The sequence below is a fragment of the Tachyglossus aculeatus genome, chromosome 21 (assembly GCF_015852505.1).
Source record: "Tachyglossus aculeatus isolate mTacAcu1 chromosome 21, mTacAcu1.pri, whole genome shotgun sequence".
In the NCBI taxonomy this organism is placed as follows: Eukaryota; Metazoa; Chordata; class Mammalia; order Monotremata; family Tachyglossidae; genus Tachyglossus; species Tachyglossus aculeatus.
Window position 1 is genome coordinate 26076225 of NC_052086.1, and position 22692 is coordinate 26098916.

Consider the following 22692-nt stretch of genomic DNA (forward strand, 5'->3'; position numbering starts at 1 on the left):
AACGTGCTTTCCAACTCACGTATTGTACTCTCCCAAGCCCTTAGTACAGTGCTCTGCACAGAGCAAGCGCTCAATAAATACCTTTGATGAGGAGGAGGCGGCGGCAGAACTGGATCATCTTTTACAGAATTCTTAACTGAGGCACCCTTGGAAATTAACATTGCTTGGGGGAAAACTGGGACGTAATTTTGCTTGCAAGGAAAAAATGCAAACGTGACTTCAGGAAGGCCAAATGAACCCCCAAACAGGGGAGTTTCGAGGAGCTGTCCCTTTATCTGCTTAATTTGCACAGCTTGAAAATGTTAAACGTGGCCATGGCGGTGAAAGGGGTTGACTGGTCGGTGACCCTGCCCACGTTGGAGGTTGAAAGAGAATCCACCAGTTAGAGGTAAAGTTTGATCAGTTCGTCACTAACCGCTGAGGGTGTTAATACCCCGAGGTCTGTAAACAGTAACGTTATCAGTGAGGGGGAAGTGTAGTCGATCCACGGATGCTCCTCTTTGAGGTCTTTCCCGGTTTTCAATGACTTCAGCGTATCTGCTTTGTACTGGGGGACCAAAAAAAAGGGTTAGTTTTGCTGCCATTCCTGATTGTTACAACAAGAAGAACCAACAGCTCTGTCCACAGGCAGAGTTCAGAAACCCCGGGCTCCTCTTGCGAACAGGCTGACTTTGTCAGGAAAGCCTCCTCTGTAGTATATTCCTATGGCTTCTCTTGACAATTTAGGTTTAGCCTCTAAACCTCTCAGTTTTCCAGGGGGTCAAGAGGTGGTCCTGATGGGAAGAGGGATTATTTTTATTATTAATATGGAGCGAGGAACCAAATCAGCTAGGATATATAGCTTCCCAGAGTGCCTCCGACCTACCCACACCTGTGGATTGAGCTGGGTGTGTTCACGGTTGGAAAAAACAGGCGGTGATGATGTACTGCTGTATCTGACATCGCCCTTTTGGGGACGGTGGATGCTATAAAAATAGGACATAGGGGACCCTTGCAACGGACTCGGGTAAAATAAACAATACCATCGTTATTATGATTATTATCATTAGACAGGAAACAAGGGATTACCTTCTTTATCCATTTAAATCTTCTAGACTGTGAGCCCACTGTTGGGTAGGGACCATCTCTATCTGTTGCAAACTTGTACTTCCCAAGTGCTTAGTACAGTGCTCTGCACACAGTAGGCGCTCAATAAATACGATCGAATGAATGGATGAATTTAAATCTCTTACCTTGAATTTGTCTGGGACGTCCTGCTGATTAAGAGGGAAGAGTCGAACGAACTTGAAGCTTTCTGCCACTACATAGAAAGGTTTATTTTGTGCTTTGGCACAAACTGCCATCTGATTGGTTCCGATCTACGGAGACAGAAAGTGAATAAGTTCAAAAACCGAGGCGGGGTAGCTGTGTCTTTATTTTTTTCTTGGCTCCCAAGCAGCTGGTGAGGAGCTCTGCGCACAATAAATGTGGAAGGTGATGACGACCGAGGTTCCTCTCTCAATATGAACGGAAGAAAACTGGTCGCTGTATTGGCCCAGGGACTCGAGATGGCTGCCCTGGGCCTCACTCTTCGCCAACGCCCTCCGTGTTTTGCCAATTACCTCCTATTCTAATGACGTCCTCATGAGGTATTTTAGAGAAGAAGAACTTGAAACACACGAGAGACTGAATGATTTGTCCTTAAGGTCATTCGGCAGGGCAGAGACAGAGCTGGGACCGGAGCCCCTAACGTGTTGCTCTTTCCGTTCCCCAGACCCCAACTCGCTGTCAACGAGAACGGTCGACGATCTGTCAGCAAGCAATATGCTCCCCAAGGTGCCCAAGATACTCTGCTTAGGGGATGGAAACATCCAAAAATCTTCCATTACCTTGTTAATGATACCTCCGTTTTCAACAACCCCTTCTGCACCAACTATGACAAGGTCCACTTTTTCCATGATGTATCTGTTCAAAAAAAGGTTTTTCAACTGGTTTATGATACAGTGAACGCCAATTAGTGGCCTGACTCTTAAAGGAAGCTCCAGCATTGATTTGCAAATGAACATTTTGTTTTTCTTAATAAGAGTCCTTCCCCGGGCCTATAAAATACCTTCTTTCTGAAGAGTTTAAAACCCTCAACGCTCACCTTGTAACCTCCCCAGCGCTTAGAACAGTGCTTTGCACATGGTAAGTGCTTAATAAATGCCATCATCATCAATACAATCCCTTTTCAGCCACTGCGTCAGCTGAACAAGGCCAGTCAAGTGTCGTTGGAAAAGGGTAACCCCACGTTTTCATTGTATCCTCTAAATCGATGCTTTTCAAAGCACTCCGAATCAATCAATCATATTTATTGAGCGCTTACTGTGTGCAGAGCACTGTACTAAGCGCTTGGGAAGTACAAGTTGGCAACATATAGAGACAGTCCCTACCCAACAGTGGGCTCTCGTCAAAATGTCCCATACTTGGATTCCACACCTCAACTGCGAGGCTTGGGCTCAGAGGAGAGCAAACTACATAGCACAAGTGAGGCAAAACACGCTATTCACGACAAAACAATCTGAAAGAACCGTTACGATTCTGGGCCTAATGATGTTTCCCATTTTTGAAATAAGGTGAGAGACAACCATGTGGTGGGTTCTTTTTATCTCCCACCCAGAATCTCACTGAAAAAACACTGGTTCTCATATAGGACAGAGGTTACATTCCTGAGGACCTTTGTGTTAAGAAAAATCTGTGATACAGCACGCTGAAAAAACATTGGTTCTCATATAGGACAGAGGTTACATTCTTGAAGACCTTTGTGTTATTAAGAAAAATCTGTGATGCAGCATGCTGAAAAAACATTGGTTCTCATATAGGACAGAGGTTACATTCTTGAAGACCTTTGTATTGTTAAGAAAAATCTGTGATACAGCACGCTGAAAAAACATTGGTTCTCATATAGGACAGAGGTTACATTCCTGAAGACCTCTGTGTTCTTAAGAAAAATCTGTGATGCAGCCCGCTGAAAAAACATTGGTTCTCATATAGGACAGAGGTTACATTCCTGAAGACCTTTGTGTTCTTAAGAAAAATCTGTGATGCAGCCCGCTGAAAAAACATTGGTTCTCATATAGGACAGAGGTTACATTCTTGAAGACCTTTGTGTTGTTAAGAAAAATCTGTGATGCAGCCCGCTGAAAAAACATTGGTTCTCATATAGGACAGAGGTTACATTCTTGAAGACCTTTGTGTTGTTAAGAAAAATCTGTGATGCAGCCCGCTGAAAAAACATTGGTTCTCATATAGGACAGAGGTTACATTCTTGAAGACCTTTGTGTTGTTAAGAAAAATCTGTGATGCAGCCCGCTGAAAAAACATTGGTTCTCATATAGGACAGAGGTTACATTCCTGAAGACCTTTGTGTTGTTAAGAAAAATCTGTGATGCAGCACGCTGAAAAAACATTGGTTCTCATATAGGACAGAGGTTACATTCCTGAAGACCTTCGTGTTATTAAGAAAAATCTGTGATGCAGCCCGCTGAAAAAACATTGGTTCTCATATAGGACAGAGGTTACATTCTTGAAGACCTTTGTGTTATTAAGAAAAATCTGTGATGCAGTACGCTGAAAAAACATTGGTTCTCATATAGGACAGAGGTTACATTCTTGAAGACCTTTGTGTTGTTAAGAAAAATCTGTGATGCAGCATGCTGAAAAAACATTGGTTCTCATATAGGACAGAAGTTACATTCTTGAAGACCTTCGTGTTGTTAAGAAAAATCTGTGATGCAGCCCGCTGAAAAAACATTGGTTCTCATATAGGACAGAGGTTACATTCCTGAAGACCTTTGTGTTGTTAAGAAAAATCTGTGATGCAGCACGCTGAAAAAACATTGGTTCTCATATAGGACAGAGGTTACATTCTTGAAGACCTTTGTGTTAAGAAAAATCTGTGATGCAGCATGCTGAAAAAACATTGGTTCTCATATAGGACAGAGGTTACATTCCTGAAGACCTTTGTGTTCTTAAGAAAAATCTGTGATGCAGCCCGCTGAAAAAACATTGGTTCTCATATAGGACAGAGGTTACATTCTTGAAGACCTTTGTGTTAAGAAAAATCTGTGATGCAGCCCGCTGAAAAAACATTGGTTCTCATATAGGACAGAGGTTACATTCTTGAAGACCTTCGTGTTATTAAGAAAAATCTGTGATACAGCACGCCGGCCTTGCCAGACGCCATTCAACCCAAAATGCCCGGTGAACACCCTTGTTAGGGGAGGGCTGACTCTACTTCATTGTAAAATGGGACACTCTGTTTTATAACTGACACTTCCCCCTTTTTGCTTCGCCAGATTTCCGAGTATACTGCCGGGCACAAAAAGCACGCGGTTGCCTGCCAGTTTCAAGTATCTAGCAGCCAGGACGAGGAGCTACATTTAGGTTGACGCGTAACCCGACGAATGCTCAGTTTTCAAGCGCTGGAATGCTGCTCAAAACAAATCCCTGAAGGGGCACCGAAACCCGGGTCAACAACGGGCAAAATCGTGAACTTACCCAACGGCGGCATCCAGAACCACAGTCACTGGGACATTGAGGTTTCTGAGGGCATTTGCCATTTTCTTCCTGCCAATAACATTCTGAGGGTTACAAAAAGCAACTCGAATGAAACGCCCGCGACACGCTGGCAGTTTAGAAGAGGACTGCAGTTGGCTGAGCCTCAAGTGGGTTCGAAGGGCAAGCCCTTCTCCAGCTTTGCTTATTATCAATCAATCAATCAATCGTATTTATTGAGCGCTTACTGTGTGCAGAGCACTGTACTAAGCGCTTGGGAAGTACAAGTTGGCAACATATAGAGACGGTCCCTACCCAACAGTGGGCTCACAGTCTAGAAGGTGGAGACAGAGAAGAAAACCAAGCATATTAACAAAATAAAATAAATAGAATAGATATGTACAAGTAAAATAAATTGAGTAATAAATATGTACAAATATGCATTATGTATGTATGTACAAATATGTACATACAATATGTATGTACAAATATGTATTATCGAGCGGAACTGCACGTTGGATGCTAGATATTAGAGAAGCAGTGTGGCTCAGTGGAAAAAGCACGGGCTTTGGAGTCAGAGGTCATGGGTTCAAATCCCGGCTCCACCACTCGTCAGCTGTGTGACATTGGGCAAGTCACTTAACTTCTCTGGGCCTCAGTTCCCTCATCTGTAAAATGGGGATGAAGACTGAGCCCCACGTGGGACAACCTGATCACCTTGTAAATTCCCCAGCGCTTAGAACAGTGCTCTGCACATAGTAAGCGCTTAATAAATGCCATTATTATTATTATTATTATTATTATTATTATATTTATCAGCATCACACCTAAGTGAAGTCTATAAACATTCTTGGCAAGAGCTAAGCATTTAATAAGCTCTTCCGCGTGATCTGCGGTCACCATTTATGGTTTCTTTGGGGGTTAGAATAAAGTACCGACACACGATATAATAAAAATAGGAAACTGAAGCCGCCTTTTGCTATACTTTAATCAGATGGAATAATGCAAGCGTGCATGTTTCAAGGAACATCTTTTGGCCACCATTGATAGCCCTTATACTCCTGGACCAACTACCTGTTATTTAATTTTAGAACCAAATTTCTTTCTCAGTTCTTCCTCTGCCCTTTCCGTGACTGCCTTTGACACTGTGGATCACCCCCTCCTCATTCATTCATTCAACGTATTTATTGAGCGCTTACTGTGTGCAGAGCACTGTACTAAGCGCTTGGGAAGTACGGGTTGGCAACATATAGAGACGGTCCCTACCCGATAGCGGGCTCACTGTCTAGAAGGGGGAGACAGACAAGAAAACAAAACATGTGGACAGGTGTCAAGTTGTCACAGCAAACAGAATTAAAGCTAAATGCACATCATTAACAAAATAAATAGAATAGTAAATATGTACGAGTAAAACCCTCAACACACTATCCAACCTTGGCTTCACAGACTCCGTCCTCTCCTGGTTCTCCTCTTAGTCATTCATTCATTAACGTGTATTTCCCAAGCACTTAGTACAGTGCTCTGCACACAGTAAGCGCTCAATAAATATGATTGAATGAATGACTCTCTCATTCCTCTATTGTTCTCTGTCTCCCCCTTCTAGACTGTGAGCCCACTGTTGGGTAGGGACCGTCTCTATATGTTGCCAGCTTGTACTTCCCAAGTGCTTAGTACAGTGCTCTGCACACAGTAAGTGGTCAATAAATACGATTGATTGATTGATTGCGTGATGGCGGGGCGGGAGTCACCTCAGGTCTGTTTTCCACTCCTTTCTGCCTCTGACGTTTTTCACCCCTCGACTCTTTCCAACTTTCATCACTTTTGCTTCTTTTTCCTCCCTTCCATCTAATCTGGGTTTGTCTGCTTTCCTTCCCCCTCATCCCCGCTTTCTAGCTGGTCTTTCCTAAGCTGATGAACGAGTTTCAGGTGCTGCACTAGTTACCATGCAGCCCTGCAGCTACTTCTTATTAATAATAATGATGGGATTTTTTTTTTAAGCGCTTACTACGTGCCCAGCACTGTTCTAAGCGCTGGGGGAGACACGAGGTAATCAGGTTGTCCCACGTGGGGCTCACCGTCTTAATCCCCATTTCGCAGATGAGGTAACTGAAGTGGCTCGCCCACGGTCACACAGCGGACAAGTGATGATGACGAGACTAAGCGCTTAGTACAGTGCTCTGCACACAGTAAGCGCTCAATAAATACGACTGATTGATTGATGGAGTCGGGATTAGAACCCACATTCCCTGACTCCCAAACCCGTGCTCTTTCCACTAGGCCACGCTGCTTCTCATAATAAGAACAATAAAAATAACGGTATTTGTTAAGTGCTACATGCCAGACACCGTTCTAAGCACTGGGGTAAGTACAAGCAGCAGAAGCAGCGTGGCTCAGTGGAAAAGAGCCCGGGCTTTGGAATCAGAGGTCATGGGTTCCAATCCCGGCTCCGCCACTTGTCAGCTGGGTGACTTTGGGCAAGTCACTTCACTTCTCTGGGCCTCAGTTCCCTCATCTGTAAAATGGGGATGAAGACTGTGAGCCCCACGTGGGACAACCTCATGACCTTGTATCCCTCCAGCGCTTAGAACAGTGCTTTGCACATAGTAAGCGCTTAATAAATGCCACCATTATTATTATTATTGTTACCAAATAATCAGGAAAATCCCCATCCCACACAGGGCTCACCCTCTAAATCCCCATTTTCCAGATGAGGGAACTGAGAAGTAAAGTGACTTGCCCAAGGTCACACAGCAGACAAGTGGCGGAGTCGGGATTAGAACCCACATTCTCTGTCTCCCACACCGGTGCTCTTTCCACCAGGCCACCCCGCCTCTCGTAATAATAATGAGGGAACTGAGGCCCAGGGAAGTAGAGTGACTTGCCCAAGGCCACACAGCCAGTGAGTGATAGAGCCAGGATTAGAAGCCAGTTTTGTTGTCTGCCTCCCCCTTTTAGACTGTGAGCCCACTGTTGGGTAGGGACCGTCTCTATATGTTGCCAACTTGGACTTCCCAAGCGCTTAGTACAGTGCTCTGCACACAGTAAGTGCTCAATAAATACGATTGATTGATTGATTCTCCCTGGCCTGTGTTCATTTCATTCGGCCATGCGGCTTCCTTGGCCTCTAGGCTTTCACCCTTCTCCAACCCTGGAGCAGCGGGACCAGGCCGTTGTCCGGGGGCACGGGACGGGGGCATCTTGCCCCTTCACTTGGGATTCTCATCAAAGGTGCCACGTGCCAGTGTGACGATTCTTAGCGGCACGGCGGAGGGGACAGATACTTGCCCGGATAAGTCTGGCTGTGATTCGGTAATATACACACTGAAACGCTTCTTGGCTGCGCTCGCGGCTTCCAGGACCCGCAGGACCACTCTTGAGTAGGCGTGAGTTAAGATCCTCTGGAGGAAGCAGAAAATATTTCACGCTTAATTCGTCCGGCTGCTGTGGGAGATTCGTTCGGTTGCAATTTCTACTCTGTCCGAGGTAACATATTAGTGCTGATTGGTGTTTTCCTGCCAGAGACATCTAATCCCCTGTAAACTGGACATTTAGGATGAAGCCACCAAAAGCTTCATCAGTCGATGGTATTTATCGAGTGCTCACTTTGGCACTTGGGAAAGAACGATACAATAGCTTCATAATCGACTATAAAGGGAAAGAACGGTACAATAGCTTCATAATCGACTATAAAGGGAAAGAACGGTACAATAGCTTGATAATCAACTATAAAGGATTCGCTGGCCAAAACACCTTGGGTGGGGCTGCCCTTTCCTTCCAAGAGGGACATTTTTCTCTTCTTTGCTTAGCATAAATTCCTACCTTGGACGGTTATTATTATTATTAGTTAAGCCCTTACTCTGTGTCAGGCACGGTACTAAACACTGGGGTAGATACAAGCTAATCGGTCGGATACAGTCCATGTCCCACCTGGTGCTCCCAGTTTTAATCCCCATTTTCCAGATGAGGTAACAGGTACAGAGAAGTTAAGTGACTTGCCCCAGGTCACACAGCAGACAAGTGGCAGAGCCAGGACTAGAACGCCTAGTCCCGGGCTCTATCCACTAGGTTGTACTGCTTCTCAAAAATGTAGCTTTATTTGTAAAGCTACGTTAGGCCCTTGTGTGGTTTATGTTACGACTACGCTTTTCGGTCTTTATTATCCTCTAGACTTTAAGCTCTCTGTGGGCAGGGAATGGGCCTTCCAACTCTGTTATATTGTACTCTCCCAAGTGCTTAGTACAGTGCTCCGCACGCAATAAGCGCTCAATAAATACCACTGACTATCTGTAGCACTTCTGAAGCACCATTATGGGCGTGAGGCTAAAAAAAGGTAAAACAACCGACATGCACCCTCCTCTCTGGGATTTTACAATCTAAAATGACAGCATCGACGCAGCAGGCAGACTTGGCTGTGCAAAATAATTCTTACCCACGGTTACGAGGTAGGTACTAAAGGAAAAGGACAGTGGGATGAGTTTGGCATCGTGGAAACTCCACCTCTAAGGTAAGGGAGGGACGGGAGCTTGGGAAGACTTTGCTTCATCCCAGTTTCCCCATCCACTTTTTCCCCATAACAACCGAGGCACTTCAAAGAGGAGAGGGCAGAAATATGTTTTAAAGGGCAAAACGTAAACAAACTATTTTAGGATTAGAGCGTGCATCTGTAGTCTAAATGGAAATGTTCACTGGGGTGGGGGCAATAAAAGTTTTACCACCTTTTCCCGGGAGACCTGCTCAACCGGCGGCTCTGTCATTGACCATCCCAACTTCACAAAGCTAAAATCTTTCCGGCTACTAAATCTCTCAGTGATTGTTCTGTAATAGTCCTTTCGTATTTAAGAGCACTATCAGTCAGGCAGGAAACAGACAAATATAAGTCAAAGCTACGGGTGATGAGGTTCATTTGACATTCTACTTTAGCCCACTTTCCTCGTGGCATCGGCTGCTGCGTCTGAGCGAGGCTTACTTACGGCTCCATCTTTGACGAAAGGGTGACACAGCTCTGCGATTTTACTTCTCGAGCCCGATATTCTCCTGAGGAAGAGTTCCCCCCTCTCGATCATGATCGTTTTACACTTGGAGTATTCCTAGGTAAAAAGTGAGGGAGTTAGAGAAGGAGGGAGGAAAATCCAAGCAACGGGCACGGGTGGCGGGGGATCTTTCTTTGGCGTCAAGAAGAGAGACAAGAAAGAAATCTGGCTTTCATCAGAAGCGACCTACAGAATATTCCAGGGAGGTGAGGCTGATGAATCGCAGGAAGAGTTCCCCGCCTGAGGAGACTGCCACAGAAGAGTCAACGCCACACAGGGTTTCGATGGCGTTGGTCAGATTCGCTCTCAAGCCTTGAATGGTCTCTCCTGAAAAGACCAAAAGGGAAAAATCAGACTTTATATATGTGTGACCCTCAAATTTTATAAAACTGATCAGTGTTCATTTTCTCATTCAAGCCCCCAGAAGTAAAATGGCTTAATTTTTCAGGAGCAACAAGACTCCACCTCTAAAAATTAGCCACGACAGATTTGGAAAGCCCACACCCATCTGAACTTTGCTATAATACACACGATAATAATAATAATAATGATGGCATTTGTTAAGCGCTTACTACGTGCGGAGCACTGTTCTAAGCGCTGGGGGTGGATACAAGGTGATCAAGTTGTCCCATATTGGGGTCACAGTCTTAATCCCCATTTTACAGATGAGGTAACGTTCCGCAAACTGGGCCAAATTATTTATTTGAGGCCCCATACTCGCCCCGGGATTATAAACCGGATGTGTTTTCTGGTATGAAATAATCAAATTCTGACTCAAATCACATTCCCTTAGCCTCCAAAAATAAGACGACTTTTCACAGTGATGCTGCACTTTTTCCAAAGAAAGCAGAAAGACGCTTTATTTTCCAGAATCAAGCGCTAAGGGAGATTAAGAAACACAGCCAAACACATCTGGATTCAGGGCTGAAAGACCTGCACGCCACACCCTACTTGGTAATCAGTCTTTCCCCGCCGGCTGCGGCCCCAGTATTAGAGAACAGGAGTCAGTGTGGTTTAAAGGATTCTTTACCTTTGTCTCGCTTCAAAAACTCCAATAAAGTCCGAATGGCAGCCACAGCAGAGGCAACATCGGGATCTTCTTTCATTTGGGATTTGAAGTATTCGATTAACTCTGGGAAAAAGGCAAGGATAAAATTATTAGGATTAATTACACACGATGACCATACGGCGCATTTTTTATTCTAAGGCTGGCCGTCGGTTGAGGGCATTTGCACGGATCCAATGCCGGATGGAGCGGCGGTCAGGTTTTCCGCACGGGATTTAGACTGACGAAGCTTTCAGCGCGTATTCAGCCTGGAGGATGGGGCTGGTGGGGAAAACAGGAGTACGGGAATGGTTTTTGGGTGTGAACAGAAAACTTTTTGCTGGCTGACTGGCTGGAAGGGTAGACGGCCTGCTGGGCGACCACGTGAGGGCTGTGTGGACTTGAATATTCTGGAAGGTTTTGGACACAGAAGGGACAGATACAGCCTGCTGGACGGGAGAAGAGGCCAGATAACCTCTAAGGAGCCTTTTCAGTTCATTTTCTGTTCTACTGGACTCTCCCAAGCGCTCAGTGCAGTGTTCTGCGCATAGCAAGCCCTCGATAAATACTACTGATATTGGTTTTCACCGTTGTATTTGGGGGCCAAGTCAGCCAGATCTCCCGATGGCATCCGCCACCTCCTCCTCGGAGCCTTTTCAGTTCATTTTCTGTTCTGCTGGACTCTCCCAAGCGCTCAGTGCAGTGTTCTGCGCATAGCAAGCCCTCGATAAATACTACTGATATTGGTTTTCACCGTTGTATTTGGGGGCCAAATCAGCCAGATCTCCCGATAGCATCCGCCACCTCCTCCTCGGAGCCTTTTCAGTTCATTTTCTGTTCTGCTGGACTCTCCCCAGCGCTCAGTGCAGTGTTCTGCGTATAGCAAGCCCCCGATAAATACTACTGATATTGGTTTTCACCGCTGTATTTGGGGGACAAATCAGCCAGATCTCCCGATGGCATCCGCCACCTCCTCCTCGGAGCCTTTTCAGTTCATTTTCTGTTCTGCTGGACTCTCCCCAGCGCTCAGTGCAGTGTTCTGCGCATAGCAAGCCCTCGATAAATACTACTGATTGGTTTTCACCGTTGTATTTGGGGGCCAAGTCAGCGAGATCTCCCGATGGCATCCGCCACCTCCTCCTCGGAGCCTTTTCAGTTCATTTTCTGTTCTGCTGGACTCTCCCCAGCGCTCAGTGCAGTGTTCTGCGCATAGAAAGCCCTTGATAAATACTACTGATATTGGTTTTCACCGCTGTATTTGGGGGACAAATCAGCCAGATCTCCCGATGGCATCCGCCACCTCCTCCTCGGAGCCTTTTCAGTTCATTTTCTGTTCTGCTGTACTCTCCCCAGCGCTCAGTGCAGTGTTCTGCGCATAGCAAGCCCTCGATAAATACTACTGATATTGGTTTTCACCGTTGTATTTGGGGGCCAAGTCAGCCAGATCTCCCGATGGCATCCGCCACCTGCTCCTCGGAGCCTTTTCAGTTCATTTTCCGTTCTACTGGACTCTCCCAAGCGCTCAGTGCAGTGTTCTGCGCATAGCAAGCCCTCGATAAATACTGATTGGTTTTCACCATTGTATTTGGGGGCCAAATCAGCCAGATCTCCCGATGGCATCCGCCACCTCCTCCTCCTCCAGCCACCGCCTGGTCCCTACATTGTCGGTCGGAGTTTCGCCCCTCACTCAACCCCAAAGCACTTAGGTATGTATACTTACCTGATATATTACACATTAGACTCTAAGCTCGTTGTAGGGCAGGGAATGAGTCTGTTTACCGTTGAATCGGTCTCTCCCAAGTGCTTAGTCCAGGGCTCCGCACCCAGTAAGCACTCAGTAGACACGGTTAAATGATTTATCTATTTATCAATCAATAATAACAATAATAATGGCATTCATTAAGCGCTTACTATGTGCAAAGCACTGTTCTCAATCAATCGTATTTATTGAGCGCTTACTGTGTGCAGAACACTGGACTCAGCACTTGGGAAGTACAAGTTGGCAACATATAGAGACAGTCATCATCATCATCAATCATATTTATTGAGCGCTTACTATGTGCAGAGCACTGGACTCAGCGCTTGGGAAGTACAAGTTGGCAACATATAGAGACAGTTCCTACCCAACAGTGGGCTCCCAGTCTATATTTATATTAATGTCACATTTCTATTAACATCTGACTCCCCCTCTTCAATGGAAGCTCGCTGTGGGCAGGGAACGATTTAAATTAATATTTATTTATTAAATAAATAATTTTATTTGTTTTACTTGTACATATTTATTCTATTTATTTTATTTTGTTAATACGTTTTGTTTTGTTCTCCGTCTCCCCCTTCTAGACTGTGAGCCCGCTGTTGGGTAGGGACCGTCTCTACATGTTGCCAACTTGTGCTACCCAAGCGCTTAGTCCAGTGCTCTGCACACAGTAAGTGCTCACTAAATACGATTGAATGAATGAATGAACGGGTCTGCCGTCTCTGTGGTATTTCTGAAATCGATCGATGGTATTTATTGAGCGCCTGCTCTGTGCAGAGCACTGTACTAAGCATTCGCGAGCATGCAACAGAATTAGCAGACACGCTCCCTGTCCATAATGAGCTTGCAGTCGTACTCTCCCGAGTGCTTAGTACAATGTCTCTATATGTTGCCAACTTGCACTTCCCAAGCGCTTAGTACAGTGCTCTGCACACAGTAAGCGCTCAATAAATATGATTGGCTGATTGATTGCTCTGCATGCAATAAGTGCTCAGTAGATACGATTGACTGTAAATGCGTTGTGGGCAGGGATTGTCTCATTCATTCACTCAATCGTATTTACTGAGCGCTTACTGTGTGCACAGCACTGTACTAAGCGCTTGGAAAGTATAATTCAGCAACAGATAGAGGCAATCCCTACCCAACAACGGGCTCACAGTCTAGAAGGAGGGAGACAGGCAATAAAACGGGTCAACAGGCATCAATAGCATCAATACAAATTAACAGGACTATTGCTATATACACATCTTTAGTAAATTAGAGTAATAAATCTGTACAAACATCTATACAGGTGCTGTGGGGAGAGGAAGGAGGGGGCTGAGTGTGGGAAGGCCTCCTGGAGGAGGTGAGCTCTCAGTAGGGCTTTGAAGGGAGGAAGAGAGCGAGCTTGGCGGATGGGCAGAGGGAGGCCATTCCAGGCCCGGGGGAGGACGGGGGCCGGGGGTCGACGGCGGGACGGGCGAGAACGAGGGACAGTGAGGAGGTTAGCATTGAACTTTTCAAGTGCTTAATACAGTGCTCTGCACACAGGAATAATTACAATAATGATGGCATTTATTAAGCTCTTACTATGTACAAAGCACTGTTCTAAGCGCCGGGGAGGTTACAAGGTGATCAGGTTGTCCCACGGGGGGCTCACAGTCTTCATCCCCATTTTACAGATGAGGGAACTGAGGCCCAGAGAATAATAATAATAATGTTGGTATCCGTTAAGCGCTTACTATGTGCCAAGCACTGTTCTAAGCGCTGGGGAGGTTCCAAGGTGATGAGGTTGTCCCACGGGAGGCTCAAGGTCTTCATCCCCGTTTTACAGATGAGGTAGCTGAGGCCCAGAGAATAATAATAATAATAATGACGTTGGTATTTGTTAAGAGCTTACTATGCGCCAAGCACTGTTCTAAGCGCTGGAGAGGTTACAAGGTGATCAGGTTGTCCCCACCCAACACGTCAGCTGTGTGACTTTAGGCAAGTCCCTTCACTTCTCCGGGCCTCAGTGACCTCATCTGGAAAAAGCAGCGTGGCTCAGTGGAAAGCCAACTTGGACTCCCTTCAAGGCCCTACTGAGAGCGCACCTCCTCCCGGAGGCCTTCCCAGACTGAGCCCCTTCCTTCCTCTCCCCCTCGTCCCCCTCTCCATCCCCCCCATCTTACCTCCTTCCCTTCCCCACAGCACCTGTATAGATGTATATATGTTTGTACAGATTTATTATTCTATTTATTTATTTTACTTGTACATATCTATTCTATTTTATTTTGTTAGTATGTTTGGTTTTGTTCTCTGTCTCCCCCTTCTAGAGCGTGAGCCCACTGTTGGGTAGAGACCGTCTCTCTAGGTTGCCACCTTGTCCTTCCCAAGCGCTTAGTACAGTGCTCTGCACACAGTAAGTGCTCAATAAATATGATTGATTGATTGGACTTCCCGCACCCAGGAAGCGCTCAATAAATACGATGGAGTGAATGAATGAATGAATTTGTACATATTTATTACTCTTTATTTATTTTAGTTGTCCATATCTATTCTATTTATTTTATTTTGTTAGTATGTTTGGTTTTGTTGTCTGTCTCCCCCTTCTAGACTGTGAGCCCACTGTTGGGTAGGGACTGTCTCTAGATGTTGCCAACTTGTACTTCCCAAGTGCTTAGTCCAGTGCTCTGCACACAGTAAGTGCTCAATAAATACGATTGATTGATTGATTGATTGAATGAATGAATGAATGTTGGGTAGGGACCGTCTCTGTGTGTTGCCAACTTGGACTTTCCAAGCGCTTAGCCCAGTGCTCTGCACACAGTAAGCGCTCAATAAATACGATTGATTGATTGATTGAATGAATGAATGAATGAATGTTGGGTAGGGACCGTCTCTGTGTGTTGCCAACTTGGACTTTCCAAGCGCTTAGTCCAGTGCTCTGCACACAGTAAGCGCTCAATAAATACGGTTGAATGAATGAATGAATGTTGGGTAGGGACCGTCTCTGTGTGTTGCCGACTTGGGCTTCCCGCACCCAGGAGCCCGGGCTTTGGAGTCAGAGGTCATGGGTTCAAATCCCAGCTCCGCCACTTGTCAGCTGTGTGACCTTGGGGAAGTCACTTCACTTCTCTGGGCCTCAGTTACCTCATCTGGAAAATGGGGATGAAGACCGAGCGCCCCCTTGGGACAACCTGATCACCTTGTAATCAACCAATCAGTCGTATTTATTGAGCGCTTACTGGGTGCAGAGCACTGGACTGAGAGCTTGGGAAGTCCAAGTTGGCAACATATAGGGACGGTCCCTACCCAACAGTGGGCAACACATAGAGACAGTCCCTACCCAACAGTGGGCTCACAGTCTAGAAGGGGGAGACAGAGAACAAAACCAAACACACTAACAAAATAAAATAAATAGAATAGATATGTACAAGTAAAATAAAGTAATAGATATGTACAAACGTATATACAGGTGCTTAGAAGAGTGCTTTACACATAGTAAGCGCTTAATAAATGCCATTATTATTATTATAGGTTGTACACAGTCCCTGTCCCGCATGGGGCTCACAGTCTTAATCCCCACTTTACAGATGAGGTCACCGAGGCCCAGAGAATCAATCAATCAATCAATCGTATTTATTGAGCGCTTACTGTGTGCAGAGCACTGTACTGAGCGCTTGGGAAGTACAGGTTGGCAACATATAGAGACAGTCCCTACCCAACAGTGGGCTCACAGTCTAAAAGGGGGAGACAGAGAACAAAACCAAACACACTAACAAAATAAAATAAATAGAATAGATATGTACAAGTAAAATAAAGTAATAGATATGTACAAACGTATATACAGGTGCTTAGAAGAGTGCTTTACACATAGTAAGCGCTTAATAAATGCCATTATTATTATTATTATTATAGGTTGTACACAGTCCCTGTCCCGCATGGGGCTCACAGTCTTAATCCCCACTTTACAGATGAGGTCACCGAGGCCCAGAGAATCAATCAATCAATCAATCGTATTTATTGAGCGCTTACTATGTGCAGAGCACTGGACTACGCGCTTGGGAAGTACAAATTGGCATCACATAGAGACAGTCCCTACCCAACAGTGGGCTCACAGTCTAGAAGGGGGAGACAGAGAACAAACCAAACATATTAACAAAATAAAATAGATAGAATAGATATGTACAAGTAAAATAAAGTAATAAATACGTACAAACGTATATACAGGTGCTTAGAAGAGTGCTTTACACATAGTAAGCGCTTAATAAATGCCATTATTATTATTATTATAGGTTGTACACAGTCCCTGTCCCGCATGGGGCTCACAGTCTTAATCCCCACTTTACAGATGAGGTCACCGAGGCCCAGAGAATCAATCAATCAATCAATCGTATTTATTGAGCGCTTACTATGTGCAGAGCACTGTACTGTACAAATTGGCATCACCTAGAGACAGTCCCTACCCAACAGTGGGCTCACAGTCTAAAAGGGGGAGTCAGAGAACAGAACCAAACATACCAACCAAATAAAATAAGTAGGATAGAAATGTACAAGTAAAATAAATAAACAGAGTAATAGAAGTGAAGGGAAGTGACTTGCCCAAGGTCACACAGCAGACACGTGGCGAAGCCAGGATTAGAATCCACACCCTTGGACTCCCAAGCCCGGGCTCTTTCCACCAGGCCAACCGGCTTTCAGAGCGTCAAATGGACTCCTTTTCAAAAGTGTGACCTCCAGAAACACGTCGTAAAAAGCACACACGCCACGTTTACGGTGGAGTGAGTGAATGAATGAATGAATGAATGAATGATGTCGGGTAGGGACCGTCTCTCTATGTGTTGCCAACTTGGACTTCCCCAGCGCTTAGTCCAGTGCTCCGCACACAGTAAGCGCTCGATCAATACGATGGAATGAATGCGGCGGAGGCGGGATTCGAACCCACGACCTCGGGGTCCTCAGCCCGGGTTCTTTCATTCATTCATTCATTCATTCGTTTCCCCGTGAGGGCCCCGCCGCTTCCCCACTCACCGCTCTCGTCCATGGCGACTGAGGGGACGGGGGACGCCGGAAGTGCGGCGGGCGGCCGCCGACGGGGCGCCGACGGGGACAATCTTGTGCCCGCGAGAAGCGGGGCGGGTGACGTCACGGCCGACGTCATCACCGGGCGCCGGGGGCGGGGCAGGCCTGCGCCCTGCGCGCCGCTGAGGGAGAACACCGTCGCCGCCGCCGCCATGAGCTGCGACGGTGAGGGCCGGGCCGGGCGGGGAGCGCGGGGGCTTCTTCGGTCCGGCTGTCAGTCATTGTCAGCCATTCAGTCAGTCTGTCACTCAGTCAGTTAGTCAGTCAGTCGGTCAGTCTGTCACTCAGTCAGCCGGTCAGTCAGTCTGTCGCTCAGTCATTCAGCCAGTCAGTCAGTCTGTCGCTCAGCCAGCCATTCAGGCAGTCAGTCAGTTAGTCAGCCAGTCAGTCGGTCACTCAGTCAGCTATTCAGTCAGTCTGTCGCTCAGTCAGTCAGCCAGTCAGTCACTCAGTCAGTCAGTTAGCCATTCAGTCAGTCTGTCAGTCAGTCAGTCAGTCAGTCTGTCTGTCACTCAGTCATTCACTCAGCCAGCCATTCAGGCAGTCTGTCACTCAGTCACTCACTCAGTCATTCAGTCAGTCTGTCGCTCAGTCAGTCATTCAGCCAGCCAGTCAGTCTGTCACTCAGTCAGCCGGTCAGTCGGTCACTCAGTCATTCAGTCAGCCAGTCAGCCTGTCACTCAGTCAGTCAGTTAGTCAGCCACTCAGTCAGTCTGTCACTCAGTCACTCACTCAGTCATTCAGTCAGTCTGTCGCTCAGTCAGTCATTCAGCCAGCCAGTCAGTCTGTCACTCAGTCAGCCGGTCAGTCGGTCACTCAGTCATTCAGTCAGCCAGTCAGCCTGTCACTCAGTCAGTCTGTCACTCAGTCACTCACTCAGTCATTCAGTCAGTCTATCGCTCAGTCAGTCATTCAGCCAGCCAGTCAGTCTGTCACTCAGTCAGCCAGTCAGTCGGTCACTCAGTCATTCAGTCAGCCAGTCAGCCTGTCACTCAGTCAATCAGTTAGTCAGCCACTCAGTCAGTCTGTCACTCAGTCACTCACTCAGTCATTCAGTCAGTCTGTCGCTCAGTCAGTCATTCAGCCAGCCAGTCAGTCTGTCACTCAGTCAGCCAGTCGGTCGGTCAGTCGGTCACTCAGTCATTCAGTCAGCCAGTCAGCCTGTCACTCAGTCAATCAGTTAGTCAGCCACTCAGTCAGTCTGTCACTCAGTCACTCACTCAGTCATTCAGTCAGTCTGTCGCTCAGTCAGTCATTCAGCCAGCCAGTCAGTCTGTCACTCAGTCAGCCGGTCAGTCGGTCACTCAGTCATTCAGTCAGCCAGTCAGCCTGTCACTCAGTCAATCAGTTAGTCAGCCACTCAGTCAGTCTGTCACTCAGTCACTCAGTCATTCAGTCAGTCTGTCGCTCAGTCAGTCATTCAGCCAGCCAGTCAGTCTGTCACTCAGTCAGCCAGTCGGTCGGTCAGTCGGTCACTCAGTCATTCAGTCAGCCAGTCAGTCTGTCACTCAGTCAATCAGTTAGTCAGCCACTCAGTCAGTCTGTCACTCAGTCACTCACTCAGTCATTCAGTCAGTCTGTCGCTCAGTCAGTCATTCAGCCAGCCAGTCAGTCTGTCACTCAGTCAGCCAGTCGGTCGGTCAGTCGGTCACTCAGTCATTCAGTCAGCCAGTCAGCCTGTCACTCAGTCAATCAGTTAGTCAGCCACTCAGTCAGTCTGTCACTCAGTCACTCACTCAGTCATTCAGTCAGTCTGTCGCTCAGTCAGTCATTCAGCCAGCCAGTCAGTCTGTCACTCAGTCAGCCAGTCAGTCGGTCAGTCGGTCACTCAGTCATTCAGTCAGCCAGTCAGCCTGTCACTCAGTCAGTCAGTTAGTCAGCCACTCAGTCAGTCTGTCACTCAGTCACTCACTCAGTCATTCAGTCAGTCTGTCGCTCAGTCAGTCATTCAGCCAGCCAGTCAGTCTGTCACTCAGTCAGCCAGTCAGTCGGTCAGTCGGTCACTCAGTCATTCAGTCAGCCAGTCAGCCTGTCACTCAGTCAATCAGTTAGTCAGCCACTCAGTCAGTCTGTCACTCAGTCACTCACTCAGTCATTCAGTCAGTCTGTCGCTCAGTCAGTCATTCAGCCAGCCAGTCAGTCTGTCACTCAGTCAGCCAGTCAGTCAGTCAGTCGGTCAGTCAGTCACTCAGTCATTCAGTCAGCCAGTCAGCCTGTCACTCAGTCAATCAGTCTTAGTCACTCAGTCAGTCTGTCAGTCAATCAGTCAGTCAGCCATTCAGTCTGTTTGTCAGTCAGCCAGTCAGTCTGTCACAGTCAGTCAATCAGTCTGTCACTCGGTCAGTCAGTCAGTCTGTCACTCAGTCATTCAGTCTGTCTGTCAGCCAGTCAGTCTGTCACTCGGTCGGTCAGTCAGTCAGCCTGTCAGTCAGTTGATCAGTCAGTCATAGTCAGTCCATCCGTCAGTCATAAATTGTGGCATTTATTAAGCACATCCTATGTGCAAAGCACTGTTCTAAGCGCTGGGGAGGTTACAAGGTGATCAGGTTTTCCCCCGGGGGCTCACAGTCTTCATCCCCGTTTTCCAGATGAGGGAACTGAGGCCCAGAGAAGTGAAGTGACTTGCCCAAAGTCACGCAGCTGACAAGTGGCGGAGCCGGGATTAGAACCCATGACTTTATTACCTTGTGTCTACCCCAGTGTTTAGAACAGTGCCTGGCACACAGTAAATGCTTAACAAATACCATGATAATTATTACCATTAGATAAAACAGCAAATCAAAAGTGACAGAAAATGCAGAGTTGGCACAACATTTTAAAAATGATAGGTTTTGTACCATGCAATTGATGTTTTCCTTCCGGATCTGGGGCAAGGTAGGGGAAGTTATGAGACTGATGCTGAGACAGCTCTGGTTCTAATAATGATTTTTTAAGCACTTTCAGGGAGCCAAGCACTGCACTAAGCACAGGCAGAAGATATAAACTACTCAGGTCAGACACGGTCCCTGTTCCACATGGGGCTCACTCACTCACTCAATCGTATTTATTGAGCGCTTACTGTGTGCAGAGCACTGTACTAAGCGCTTGGCAAGTACAATTCGGAAAACACAGAGAGGCAATCCCCGCCCACAACGGGCTCACGGTCTAGAAGGGGGGAGACAGACAGCAAAACATGTAAACAGGCATCGATATAAACGTGGCAGAGTCAGGATTCGAACCCATGACCTCTGACTCCCAAGCCCGGGCTCTTTCCACCGAGCCACGCTGCTTCCCTATCTGCTCTACGATGGACTTGTTTTTACGCCGAAGCTTTGAAAAACCTGTTATCTGGCTCCAAAAACCTCAGTCAGAAGTTCCTCCTAAAACAGTCTAGAATAAACCTTCCTTCAGCACCAACTAATTAATAATAATGATAATAATAATGATAATGATGATGGCATTTATTAAGCGCTTACTATGTGCTAAGCGCTGGGGAGGTTCCAAGGTGATCAGGTTGTCCCACGGGGGGCTCACAGGCTTAATCCCCATTTTGCAGATGAGGCCACTGAGGCCCAGAGAAGTGAAGTGCCTTGCCCAAAGTCACCCAGCTGACAATTGGCTGAGCCGGGATTTGAACCCATGACCTCTGACTCCAAAGCCCGGGCTCTTTCCCACTGAGCCACGCTCTGGCGGCAGTCACCCAGCTATCCACGCAGTCACTGCCGCTTTAAGTGTCTAAAGGAAAGGCAGGATTGTCGGAGGAAATGGGCTCACAGTCTGAGGAGGGAGAACAGGTTCTGAATCCCCATTTTACAGAGCAGCTAATTACCTTAACTGAGGCCACACAGCAGGCAAGTGGCAGAACTGGGATTAGGACCAGTGTCCTCCGATTCCCAGGCCCGGGCTCCTCCCATTAGGCCACACTGCTTCCCTACCAAACAATAAACGCCTGAGCGCCAAGGACAGACTTGGGGAGTGCCTGGGGACTCAGGGACTCAGTCCTACATTAGCCTTTTCAATCTCAAATCATCATCATCATCAATCGTATTTATTGAGCGCTTACTGTGTGCAGAGCACTGTACTAAGCGCTTGGGAAGTACAAATTGGCAACATATGCAGTCCCTACCCGACAGTGGGCTCACAGTCTAAAAGGGGGAGACAAAACCAAACATACTAACAAAATAAAATAAATGGAATAGGTATGTACAAGTAAAATAAATAAATAAATAGAGTAATAAATATGTACAAACATATCTACATATATACAGGTGCTGTGGGGAAGGGAAGGAGGTAAGATGGGGGGATGGAGAGGGGGACGAGGGGGAGAGCACTGTACTAAGCGCTTGGGAAGTCCAAGTTGGCAACATATACAGTTCCTACCCAACAGTGGGCTCACAGTCTAAAAGGGGGAGACGGAGAACAAAACCAAACAAATTACTATTGCTAAGGAAGGAGCCTGAAACTTCACCATCAGCGACGTCACGTTCAAGTGAAAAAGAGAACGCGATGGGGGATTGAGTTGATAGAGAAGGACAAGGAGTCGCCACCTCTTTGATTAGCGCACGATGACAAAACGACAAAGACATTCAACAAGTGCCCGGGAAAGTTCTTCATTTATCCATTTGCCATTTTGGGGGGGTGCTTGTCAACCCCTCAGATGATGTAATATTTGTAATTTGGAATATTTCCTAAGTAACTTGTGCAGTAGAGGCTCAGAAAGTACCACCTCAGTTGTCTGCACCCATCTCTGTTTTGTCTCCGATCAGCTGTTTTTCCCCTAGCTGCCAGTTTTCCTGGCACTGGAAGCCCGTTTTCGTGGATTTTCTTTATCATCTCCGTTTGCCCTGGAGTGGCTGTGGTCAGTTAGTGTTTGTTTCCCCGATTCCTTGTTGGGGCAGTTGTCTTTAGGGTGTCAGGGGAACAAATACGGTCGGTGAGATTGAAAAGCAGAGTGTAGTATTCTGCAGATTAAGGAATATTTGAAAGAGTGGTGATTAGCGAGGGGGAAAATGTAGAAAAGGTTATTTCGCGTAATTTTTCATTAGACGTAGCGTGGCCTAGTGGATAATAATAATTGTGATATTTGTTATACGCTTACTATGGGAAAGCAGCATGGCACAGTGGAAAGAGCCCGGGCTTTGGAGTCAGAGGTCGTGGGTTCAAATCCCGGCCCCGCCACTTGTCTGCTGTGTGACTTTGGGCAAGTCACTTAACTTCTCCAGGCCTCAGTTCCCTCAGCTGTAAAATGGGGATGAAGACGGTGAGCCCCACGCGGGACAACCTTGTAGCTACCCCGGCGCTTAGAACAGTGCTTGGCACATAGT

The 22692-nt window shown here is 46.7% G+C and overlaps 1 protein-coding gene across 1 annotated transcript; it reads right to left on the reverse strand.

Moving 5' to 3' along the window:
- Window positions 1–227: 227 nt before the first annotated feature.
- On the reverse strand, window positions 228–17381 carry EIF2B1 (eukaryotic translation initiation factor 2B subunit alpha). Its single transcript, XM_038763670.1, has 9 exons — window positions 17339–17381; window positions 10576–10677; window positions 9736–9872; window positions 9486–9602; window positions 7801–7913; window positions 4519–4587; window positions 1869–1944; window positions 1233–1358; window positions 228–547 (listed from the first exon to the last, which is right to left on the reverse strand). Exons 1-9 carry the CDS (start codon window positions 17349–17351, stop codon window positions 383–385), a joined length of 918 nt encoding a protein of 305 aa, XP_038619598.1. The 5' UTR covers window positions 17352–17381; the 3' UTR covers window positions 228–382.
- Window positions 17382–22692: the final 5311 nt, after the last annotated feature.

Coding starts and splice junctions, on each gene's coding strand:
- EIF2B1 (XM_038763670.1), bottom strand. Junction 9,873..10,575: donor GTTTTTGAAGCGAGACAAAG/GTAAAGAATCCT, acceptor TGGTCTTTTCAG/GAGAGACCATTCAAGGCTTG. Junction 1,945..4,518: donor GTTCTGGATGCCGCCGTTGG/GTAAGTTCACGA, acceptor TTTTTTGAACAG/ATACATCATGGAAAAAGTGG.